The sequence below is a fragment of the Chenopodium quinoa genome, unplaced genomic scaffold (genome assembly GCF_001683475.1).
Source record: "Chenopodium quinoa cultivar QQ74 unplaced genomic scaffold, ASM168347v1, whole genome shotgun sequence".
In the NCBI taxonomy this organism is placed as follows: domain Eukaryota; kingdom Viridiplantae; phylum Streptophyta; class Magnoliopsida; order Caryophyllales; family Amaranthaceae; genus Chenopodium; species Chenopodium quinoa.
In genome coordinates this window covers 3,498,344-3,510,478 of record NW_018743920.1, presented here as the reverse complement: position 1 = coordinate 3,510,478, position 12,135 = coordinate 3,498,344, and the positions used below count along the sequence as shown (strand labels likewise).

Genomic DNA, 12,135 nt, shown 5'->3' with positions numbered 1-12,135 from the left:
AAAATACAAATCTTTCTTCTTATTGGTCGAAATAAGTATATTTTTTACGTGGCGCTCTGAATGCTCTCCAAAAATGCCTACTTTATTTATATATATATTAGATTTTAGAGAGATGAAATGAGAGTGAAGTTATGAAAGAGTTGTGATTTCACAAATGAGTGTCTTGAGTGAGTGTCGTGGCTATTTATTTACGAGGGGTAAATACGGAAGTTCATATTAAAAATGCGAGCAGTGCCTAGTAAAATGAAAGTGTTGTTTAACAACCCCCTTTTATTATACGGATTGTTATTATTATTATTAGTGAGAAAAATTATTGTTATAACTTTTTTTATTTCATGTGCTATAGCTCACAGTCTCACACGTTCGCTACTCTCTACTTCATATTACAAAATGCGTGTCTCGGTTTGACTGATACATTACAAATTCAAAACTAAATACGGAGTATCCCGTATCATAAATTACTAATCATAATAAATATAAATAATAAGAATAATATTAAAAAAGTATACATTGAAACAATTCTAGCAAGTAATCACATAGTCGCATGGCCATATGATTTTATGAAATCCTATGTATAAACCACAAACACCGATCAAAGTGGTGTACATATAATGATATAAATAGTGCAAAGTAAAAATAGAACATCTATTTTTGAAACAGAGAGATAAAGTACGCTCAAGCACAAGTAAGGCCCTGTTTAGTTCACCTTATTTTTGCTAATCTGAACTTATCTGATTTGGTCTGATCTGATTGTGTAATTTGACTAAAATTTGACCTTTAAGTGTACGATAATCTGTAAGGAAAAAATAAATCAAATGAAATCTTATTAGATTCGTAATAATGTGTATTTTATTAATATGCAATTTTAGCGATAAAAAAATTGCACATAAAACGATGATTTGATCTATACTTATTTTTTCTGATCTGAATTTATTTTTTCTGAAATAAGTAAAAATAAGTTGAACTAAACAAGGCCTAATGACAAGTCAAGTTCACCACCTACATGCTCTGTAACAAAAATGACATTAACATACTAAATGCATCATTAACATCCTTCCTGCATGTGAACCTACCAGCCACAACACCCCCAATATTGAGAGTAGAGACACACAACCATACATTATTGTCCGAGCTGCCGCCATGTACTTCATATATCACCAAAAAAACACAAGCAAGCGATGCCATGAATGAATAGAAAAATTACCATTGCACTGTTTTTTCTCCTATAATGTGTAATAAGTTATCTTCTTTCATAACTAGTTTTCCGAAAAGAGCAAGAGGCTAACTCTTTAGCTTTTCCAGCAAATAATTAGTATTGCAATTGTAGAATATCATACAATCGAAATTGCGTACAAGAAGAGGACACATTCCGTCTGCTTTTGGTAACAAACCTCAATCTAACACTACAAGATTACAAGGCTAATCCCGTCAAATGATCTTCCACGCCATGCCCAACTGATAACCCTCTAATAGGGAATAAAGATCAGCAGTCCACTAGAATTTGATGTGACTTCGACAACTGCATTGATTGCACATGAAATAGGTCATCATGCCGAATCACTAACATTTCCAGCAACTCTCATTATTTGCCCGGCCTCAAAATTTCCATTCTGCAACCAAAAACAAATTAACAAACAAAAAAGGAAAAAAGATTAATATCTAGGTTGTACATAAGATGACGGGTCTTCCAGATTTCTGAAAAACTCAAATAATTTCAGAGATCCTTTCCCAAAGCTAGTTTACCTCCTCATTCCTAGTAAAAGGAAGATTCTGTCCCCCCGGCACTGCTGATTTCGAAAGGTCTCTAAGAGTTCCCTATAAATTTCCAAGAAAGAACAAAATTAATCTTAAAGTAGCTAGCTGGCATCCAGAAAAGCAAGTTAAAAAGGAGAGAACTGTATAGATAACTCAACAAAGATACTATTATTCTCTATGTTCCTGCATATAATAGAAAAGAGACATTCCACAGCATAAATCAATTCGCAAGCATTAACATGATGCCTGCACAGTGGATAATAACAACTGAAAAATGCTACATACCTTGTTAGCCCACATAAGTCCACAAGCGTTGCAAAGAGTCCTTGGGCCTTCAGGTCCACGCCGCATCATTGGCGTAGATTTCTCACTAGTGCCGCAATGTCGGCAGCTAACGTATATGTTTGCAAACAACATGATAAAAATAAATAAAAAAGTTTAGCCTACAAAAATATAGCATATTATTAAAATGATACATGTTCATTTATGACTCATTAAGGTGTTAGTATATGCACAGCAGCAGACAAAAGGTATGCATGAAAAGCAATGAATGTTAATACCATAAAGTTGACAAAAGAGGTAGTTAAAAACAAGGAAAATAGAATCATGGAGACCAAAAACATATTAAGCCCTTTCATTAGTTATGAATCTCTTTTTCAAGAATAATTTTCAAAAGCTTGTTAAAAAATTCAATGGTTGAACCTCTACAACAGCAAGGATAGAGTGTCAGGACCTCATGTCCAAAATACTGGACAACCCTGTGCATTGAGTTCGAAAAATAATCATTAAACTTGCAAATCAAATCAGTAATTGACATTCATCTCCCCCAGTCACAACTCCCAACAACATTGCCGAACAAGACATAAATTGCATCTCAGGAAAAAGGTAAGACATTAAAACAACAATAATATAATGAAAGAGGCAAATGTAATTTAAAAATATAAAATAATCAAAGAATTACATTTACAAGTTTACAACTTTAATAGATGCAACTTTAAGGACAGTATTAAAACCGAATGATATAGACCTCATTACTCACCAGACTTCTTGTTGTATGGGTAAAGGTCCGTCTGGACCCCAATTCTGATTAGATTCCCAGCTAGTTGCACCTGAGGAGGACTCATCTTGATTAGGTTTTGAAGAAGTAAATTGACCCTTGTTTCTCTGCATCCTGAAAAAGAGAAAGCATTGAAGTAAGAGAGTCAGTTAGCACACATTCCACTCTTTCCTGATCCTATGTTCCCTTGATTTTTGATGAGAAAGAATCAAATCAGTGTTATAAACAATGACAAAGACTACAAAATAACATCAAATGAGAGAAACCTCTGCATCCAAAAATGAGTTAGTGACTGGAAATTAAAGGCAGATTAAAACTGTATTCTTGAATTAACACAGCTAATGTTAGAGAGTGCATGTGGAAGGAAAGGAATTGGAAGAATGCAGAGGGTTAAGTTTCATCACATCAGAGGCCAAAATTCTCATTGAGTTCATTATATCCACAAAACCAAGTGTAATCTGCAAGGTTTATTTGTTTTCACCCTTTATTGACTCAACTTTAGATGTGAGCGGTGAGCCCTCAATTCCATGTAAATAACATCTCATCCATGTTTTATTCACATATGCCACACCCCTAGGCTTTGATTTTACACTTTTAGGAGGGAACTCAAATCATCCTGCCAAACACATGAGTTTGCAATTTTGCATTAGCCATTGTGCATCAAAAAGGAGAATCAACATTTCGAATGTCAAATTCCCTCCCAACATCAAAGTCTAAGAATTATTTCTTTATAAAGTTCTCCAAAGACTATCATATTTGTATTCTTATGGGAGAGAGAAACTACTAACCCCACACAAATTTTTAAAACGATTTTTCCATGTCATACTTTAAGAATTTAGCACAGATAATACCATGACAAAGCACTTAGGTGCCCACAAAGAAATGACTTACCTAAGAGCCACCTCCTTGCGAACTGTGTACCGAATTTTCTTGTCAAAATTGCGTTCTTTTCTTTTTTCACGAAACCTGAGTAGTGACGCCAATCTTTGAGGGACATTGAACCTCTGTGGTGTGGGAGCCACCCCCTGATTGAACAATCCAATAGGTGAGTATACAAAGAGACAAATTAATCGTAGAGCCCAATGCTAATATGACAACATTACCCTATTATTCACAGAGGTCAACGGTGGAGCAGGAACAGTTGAAGGAACTTCACGACCCCCTAGCAAAAGAAGTACAGCTTGAACCTGCATAGGATTACATATGAATTATATACTCTTCAAAAAAAAAAAAAAAGGGCGGAAATACTATATCAAACATGCAACCATATGCAAGAAAATATCTGCTATGAACCATGGAAGATTGGAAAAAGAAGAACAATTTCATCATCCTAATCAGTCAAGGCTCAATGCACCACAGGGAAATAAAATAATGCTCAAAATCCAGCAGTAGACAATGGTTTGAGCCATATGCACATCCAATTAAATTTTCAACTACTGCAGTACACAAAAGTTTTCAACAATATAACTGCATTCCTGTTTTGCCCATTGCAGTTCAAAACCTTACACTATATGGGCTGAGAATGGCAACATAGAACAAGCCAGAAGGAGCAAAACCCAAAGAGAAAGCAATTAAACAAACTGTGCAAAGAAATGTCGCTTCTACAGCAGCAAAGACCATTAAAGATCAGAAGAAGCACCAGATGAAATCAAATAATTCCATTAATTATAAAGATTAAGGCGCTGCCGTCAATTGATAACTACGCCGTTCTGAAAGCAAAATTTGACTACTTATCTATTTTTTATGTATCCTTGTTTTGGCTTATCTGTTATACTCTTTTGGTAGTTCTTTTTATGAATTCATTTGGCCTTTTTTATGTTGAAGCAAATTTGTTGTCATTTATGCAGAAGCAACAAATAGACTACTCAAAATAATCAATTAGACAACTGTAATGACCTTCGCAGTTTTTTGGGTATGATTAATTTAAACAGATTAAATTAACAATTTGAATTTTTGGTACATCGATCTATTGATCTCTCTGAGAATATTGGAGCTGCTACATAATTTATAGGTGCATTGGTTTCAAATACCAAAATTAAATGATTTGAGTTGATTTTGTCGTTTGCCAATTTATGAGTAGCCAACGATTCGTCCAAAGAGCTATATTTGTCTTTAACATATTATAGAACGGCAGCAACAATGAAGTTCCATGCATAGAGGTTCCAGCACGAAACAGCCAATAATTGAGCATAAAGTTGAGTTTTGGCCTTTTGTGATTTAACAAAAAATGTCAGCATCACATTAAAGTGTTCTGCATTAATCCAACAAGCAACAAGCAAGTACAAGCGTTGATTGGATTTAGAATCTTGTTTGTCCTTTACTTTTGTTAGCTATTAGATATGCTTCCTGCCTTCCATAATAAACTGAGTTGTATCAGAAATAGATAGTAGGTTTACCTTAGTTAAAATTATATCCTAAATTTTAAATTCTTTGTTTTAGGAAAAGCCTATATAAGAGGCTTAAGGATGTAACTATTGAATGGCTCATTTGTTTAATCATATTGGTATTTGTTCCTAAATTCTTTTTGGAGAAGTGTGGCTTCAAACATGAGAGAGCAATGTAATGAATCAAAATTTAGATCAAACTAGATAGGTAAGTGAAGCCTCTTTAAATTAGTCTAAAACCCCTCTAAATTTGAAATCTAAGTGAGTGAACTTATAAGTCAAATTTAAGACAGAGATCGGCTAATAGCCTACAACTAAGTGGTTCAAGTGTAAATCAAGGCTAAACTCCAAATTTGGAAACTATGACGTTCTAAATTGATATGTGCTTTTACCCCCACAGAGACCAAATAAACTGGTTTAGATGGTGCCTTTGATGAAGAGAGCGACAAAAAACAAAGCCAAAATCACAAAATTGATATAATGAAACTATGTCCATATGCGCTTGGAGTTCTATACATCTTTTCTCCAGAGAAATTCTCTCATCCCCCCTCCTTCCAAAATAAAAAGCAAAAAGAAACTATCCAAAGTACACATAGAGAACCTTTAATATACTAATATTTCAATTAATCAATGTCAATATCCATTCTACGCATTCTAAAAGTAACAATCTATTTGGTCCAAGGAGATAATTATCTTCATTGGTTTTATTCAACATTAATAGACTCCTTAGAGGCAAAACATTACCATTACAGGAAAATATTTCTTTTCATTCCTTATGGAGGATGCAAGGGAGCTTCAAATTGAAAATGTTCAACTTATTCAGCTAAATTTTCCCATTAAAAACTTTATACCATAATATTTTAACCACTACCATTGGATAAGTCAATTCTCAATCAAGTTATGTGGACATGTCTAACAACCAATGAAGCTTGGATTCTACGAATTCTTATTAATGTGTCACTAAATTACACATATAATTCATCACCAAGTCATGGTGCTAAAGAGTGCATTTCTTATACGTGTAGACATGTGGCATAATAAAAAAATTCACAAATAAGCAATGATGACTATCAACCAGATGCACTTAATGCAAGATATAGAACAGCAAGCAACATATCAGACAATCAGCTAAGTGAAAAAGGAATTACCTTTTCAGGTGAGACTGAATCAAACACATAAACCTGACCCTGAAACGAAAGAGTTAGCTGATTGTTATCGCCATTAGCCACCATCATTCCACCATGGGTATCAGAAACATTTCCAGGGTCATTATGGAGCTCCCCATCAATGCCTTCACCTACACCCGTAACACCATCATCATGATCATCCTCCATCACATTCCCATTATTCATATGATGCATCTCATGACTTTGGTCATGCATATAATGTACATGCATTTGTTGCTCAGCCTCAGTCATATGCATTTGGGCATCGTCGCCATGCAAATCATCCATATTGACAACAACCCTTTATTAACAATACCAGCCAATAAATTGTAATTAGTATACAGTCCCCTGCCTTCTTATTTCACTCCTCCCACTTAATATATGTTTACAGCAATACAAGCACTGTACTTGTTATACATACACAAACATCTCTTCCTCATTACAGCACATTGGGATCCAAATGTCACTTCCTCATTCTTTCTCGCGCTCTCTCTCTCCTTCTCCCTTAGCCTCCACCACCTTGCCCAACTCTGTGGAAATATATGCACATTTCAGTTTTAACAGCTCTACCAAAAAATCAATGCAGTTACAATATCAATGCTATCAATTTGCATGAACCCTAACACAAAAAACAAAGCCAATTCATTTTTCTACATTAATTTGCCTATGACTCAAGCCCGACCCCGAGCCGGGGTAAGAAGGGCATCTCTCCAGAGCCCAGGGAGAAATTTTCCATTTTCATACTTCCATCTTAACATTTTAGGGCTATAAACAAACACCCTCAACACATTAGCAACCAAAATTTGATTCAATTATCAAATTAGGCTCGAAAATCACAAAAAAAAAAAAAAAAAAAAAAAAAAAAAAAAAAAAAAAAAAAAAAAATCCATCTTGCTTAAGAATATCAACGTAAACCTAGCAATATATTCGCTCATTGTAAGCTTCCATAAATTCAGTAATTATAATCAATAATTTAATATTCCAGCTTACAAGAACCCTAAATTGACTATACTGACAATTAAATTAACGATAAACCCTAGATTATGAAATTGATATTATTTGAATTAAAACTTATTTAACAGAAAATCATCTTACCACATAAGCTGCTTCAATGGAGGAGAGAAAGTTGAGAAACCGGTTGAATTGAGAACTCAGAGTTCTTCAATGGAGGACAGAGAAAGGAGTATTACGTAAAGGTGACACGCATGTTTAGACAATGGTCAGATCTATGTAATTATCAACGGCCAGAATTTTTTTCATTTATGTTTTCTTTTTACATAAATAGTTTAATGTGTTTTTGAGTAAATATTTTAAGTCCTTTCCCTTAATATTGTTGGGAAATTATCTAATTCTCAAATTACAGCTAATCTTTTTTTAATTCCCACCATACCATCCACGTCAGCTAAGGAAAAAAAATCAGTTTTTTTTTATCGGTCCAGTAACAAACCGCTACTTGAAGTAGCGGTGTTATGGGAATAAACCGCTACTTCACCGCTACTTGGAGTAGCGGTTTCCTGCTATAATGTAAAAAAAAAAAGTTCTTTCACGTTTTGTGGCGGTTTCCACGAAACCCTTAATTACATACAATAACAGCACAAGTTTCTCAACCACCAAATTTGCACAGCTGGTACTCTATCAATTGCTATAACAACTGAACAAGATTATTATCAATTCCCTCCAAATAATATTCTCAGATTACACAAGATAATCACAGAAATTATGATATACCCAGTAAAATTCTGACAAAACCCAGATCAAATTGCACAAAACCAGCAAAACCCAGATCAATTATAGACAAAACCCAGATCACAAACTCAGAAATTAAGATGAGCTACAAGTTTATGAATGAAATTGAGAAAACCCCAGATCAAGAACAGACTTTTGAAACAAACCCAGTTGATAATTTTCTGAAAATGACCAATTTAATTCAGAAACTTCCATATATTCCAATAGTATCTGAATTCAAACCTCAACTGTCCATCACAATTTTGAATGTAAATGAATGAGAAAAAGGAAAAAAACGAAAGAATTTTGATACCCACACAAATTCCTGCTATAACATGAGAGAGAACAAATATACGAAGTACTTTATATGAATGCTTTTTTAAAAAAAAAAAATTGCTCGTATTATTTTGATACCCACAACAGGTGGCGGTTTTTTAAGATGAAAACCGCTACTTCAAATAGCGGTTTATAAGATAAACCGCTACTTAAAGTAGCGGTTTTCTGTAAAAACCGTAAAAATAAAAAACTCGCTTGAACCGGTGACGTGGACGGTAATATGAGAATTAAATAAAAAGAGACGGTATATATGGAATTGAGTCTTTTTTCAACAATATTTTGGGAAAGGATTTTTGCCAAAAAAAAAAAATATTTTTGAGTAAATAAATATTATTTTCTTCTATAATATGATTAATGTTATGTTCTTTACACAAAAATTAAGAAAGTAGGATATCAAACTAGATTCATTGGTTCGAAACAATCAGAGTAATAATATTGAAACAAATAACAATTTTTTTTCATAAAAAAATATAAACAATAACGCTTCATTTGATCTTATACTCTATGTATAAATGGATGTTCAACATGATATCATATGATTGCTTGCCTCTTTCTATGCCTACTACGTATAAATCACTCCATTGTATACGAAGTATAGTTTATGTTTGGTATTTTTCTCAAAAATTACCCCTTGCTAAACCTAATAGGAACAAATTGCAAACGAGAGAGAGTTTATTGGAACAAATTGCAAATTGAACTTGCTACACTTGAAAATTATTTTTTAAAGGTGAATAGAACATTCATTTTCTAGAATCTAATATATATATATATATATATATATATATATATATAAAGGGGAATTTTTTTTCGAGATTTTAGAGCACCACGTAGGATTTTAATTTTTAAAAAACCTATTAGAGCGCCATGTAGGATTAATATTTTTAAAACGCTACAATAGGATTATGCCACGTAAGATTAGTTTTTTTAAAGCGCTATATAGGATTATAATAATAAAAAAAATTTAAAAAAAAGCCACGTAGGATAAATATTTTTAAAATGCTACAATAGGATTATGCCACGTAAGATTAGTTTTTTAAAGCGCTATATAGGATTACGATAAAAAATTATTAGAGTGAAACATAAGATTATTATTTTATTATCATAAATAAAATTAAATGATTTATTTGGGTGATTAATGAAACCGATAAATTTTTATAAAAAATTACAAATATTATGAATATCAATATTATTATTTAGATAAAAGGAATATTATTATTTAGATAAAAGTAAGGGATCAAAGTAAGAAATATCAATTATTGAGCTAGCATATTTAACCTTCAATCAAAAGTGAAAATAAAAAGGACAAAAATGTTGACTCGAATAAATGGAAAATTATGTTGTTTGTAAACATACGATGGGAAATTAGAAGTTTTCAAAAAAAATTTCAAAGGAAATTTTAAATTAGAGATAGAGTGTCACATAGGAAAATGTTATATTTTAGTCAATGAAAAAAATGAATAGCAATTTATTTAAGATCTAAAACTTTCTATTAATTACAAAAAAAAAATCAGATCGGACATTTTCTGTGTGATGGTGAGCTGGTCATATCGTGTGGCTTGTTGAGACACACTAAAATATTAGTCGGGTAACCCTTGACCGTCCGAGTAACCATTGATCGATCGAGTAATCCTTGACCAACCGAGTAACCCCTAATCAAGTAATCCAAACCACATGCTAAAATATTATCTTTTTACATAAGAAATTTTATCTAAATATGAGGAACAAAATTAAAAATTCATTTTATAATAAAAATTCAAGTAGTAAACAAGCGAAAATCACATAATTTATCAAATAAATATATTTTTGGTAAAATATTTTATTTGAAAAAATACAAACCAATCATGCATCGCACGGGCTTCATCTAGTGTTCATATAATTTGGAACATAATCTAATATTATATTATATCATATCACTAATATATAAAGTCGATCTCGCAGCCAGGCCACGAGACATCGACACTTGGTGATTCGGGTAAAAATACCCGGGACACGTGGCCCAATTAGAGGGTGACACGTGTCACCCTAGGAGAGGTTCAAAGTGAAGCAATCCTCAGCTGACACGTGGCACTGCCAATCGGTAGGGAAAAAAGACGGCCTTTAGGGCCCAATTCCCTGGAAAAAGCCGCAAAACGGCGCAGCCACCCAAATCTAGGTCAGGATGACCTAGGTAGGGGCACATTTACCAATGACCTTATAAATAAGGGGATTTATCCCACTTTGGGGACACGTTCAATTATTACCACACCATCAATTCTCTCACATTAGAGAAAACACCTAATCTTGGAATCCGAGAAGATCTAGATTTACCTTTTCCGCACCTACTTTCTCCATACACGTTCTAACTTGATCGTCAGAGGCGGAACTCCACCCAACTGGAGTCTCCGTTGTTTTGCAGGTACAACCGACGGGAAATCAGTCTTGGTGACGTAACTCTCCCGAGGGACAAAAACCCCGAAACATGCTTTGATGAGTTTTATGGATGCCTATTTCGGCTTCCATCAAATAGCCCTATGGAAAAAAGATCAAGAGAAGACGGCATTCGTCACTGATCAAGGGTTATTCTGCTATACTGTGATGTCGTTTGGCTTGAAGAATGCGCCTGCTACTTTCCAACATATGATTAACTTGGTCTTCATTAATTAGATTGGAAAGAATGTAGAGGCGTACATTGATGACATGATAGTCAAATCCAAGCTACAGACGGATCACCTTGCTGACCTCCGAGAAACCTTCACCGCACTCAGGTGGCACAAGGTAATGCTCAATCCCAAGAAGCGTGTCTTTGGTGTTGAGTCTGGGAAGTTTCTCGAATTTTTTATTAATTAAAGGGGGATAGAGGCCAACCTAGAGAAGATACAGGCAGTTAATATGAAATCACCCCGCACTATAAAGGAAGTTTAGAAATTAACTAGTTGTCTGGCGGCATTGGGGAGATTCCTCAACCGGTCAGGTGACAAGTGCCTCTATTTTTTCCAAGCAATCAGAAAGAAGACCATGTTTGAATGGGGGATGATGCTGAGGCGGCCTTCCATAAGTTGAAACAACATTTTCATTCCTTGCCAAGGCTTGTCAGCCCTTTGCCCAAGGAGACACTTTACATGTACTTAGCCGTCTCAGATTATTCTCTCAGCGCTGTTCTCCTTGCTAAGAGAGCGACAATCAGCTACCGGTTTATTTCATTAGCCATACACTTCAAAATGAAGAGCTCCGGTACTCTATGATTGATAAATTCAGCCTCGCCTTGTTCATGGCAGTCAAGAAATTGAAACCTTACTTTTTGGCACATCCGGTGGTAGTCTATATATACCAACCCCTCAAGTGGCCAATGACAACTTTAGAGTCATCCGGCCGAATGCTCAAATGGGCTATTGAAATGGAAAGTCTTGAAATCTTCTTTGAACCAAGGAAGGCAGTGAAGGATCAGGCGTTTGCCGACTTCATTGTTGAAATGTCCCGTTCGGTAGAGCCGAAAAATTTGGATCAGGTTTGAAAATATATGTAGATGGCAGCTCTACTATGAACGGTTGTGGTGCAGGGATAATATGTCAGTCTCCAGAGGGGGAAAAATATGAGTATGCACTACGGTTCAAATTTCAGGCCTCGAATAATGAGGCAGAATATGAAGCCCAGTTAGCCGGTATCCGCTTGTGCAAGACGGCAAGGGCAAGAAAAATTGACGTCTGCTCTAATTCTTAATTGGTAGTTAGCCAAT

The 12,135-nt window shown here is 34.4% G+C and overlaps 1 protein-coding gene across 2 annotated transcripts; it reads right to left on the bottom strand.

The window, feature by feature from the left end:
• Positions 1-1,179: 1,179 nt before the first annotated feature.
• Positions 1,180-8,427, bottom strand: LOC110687975 (GATA transcription factor 24-like). Of its 2 annotated transcripts, none has more exons than XM_021864632.1 (9): positions 7,458-8,427; positions 6,784-6,892; positions 6,345-6,663; positions 3,916-3,999; positions 3,704-3,837; positions 2,795-2,926; positions 2,041-2,170; positions 1,744-1,815; positions 1,180-1,610 (listed from the first exon to the last, which is right to left on the bottom strand). In XM_021864632.1, exons 2-9 carry the CDS (start codon positions 6,810-6,812, stop codon positions 1,548-1,550), a joined length of 963 nt encoding a protein of 320 aa, XP_021720324.1. In that variant the 5' UTR covers positions 6,813-6,892; positions 7,458-8,427; the 3' UTR covers positions 1,180-1,547. The 2 variants fall into 2 exon arrangements, with proteins under 2 accessions (XP_021720324.1, XP_021720325.1); XM_021864633.1 differs by having other exon boundaries at positions 2,041-2,146; positions 7,458-8,424.
• Between the last annotated feature and the right edge of the window lie 3,708 nt (positions 8,428-12,135).

Excerpts from the sequence above, each read along its gene's own strand:
- LOC110687975 (XM_021864632.1), bottom strand. The coding sequence starts at position 6,812 with ATGTGCTGTAATGAGGAAGAGATGTTTGT. Across the intron at positions 4,000-6,344 it reads ATTCAGTCTCACCTGAAAAG|GTTCAAGCTGTACTTCTTTT; the intron begins GTAATTCCTTTT and ends AATCCTATGCAG. Across the intron at positions 1,611-1,743 it reads CTTTTACTAGGAATGAGGAG|AATGGAAATTTTGAGGCCGG; the intron begins GTAAACTAGCTT and ends TTTTGGTTGCAG.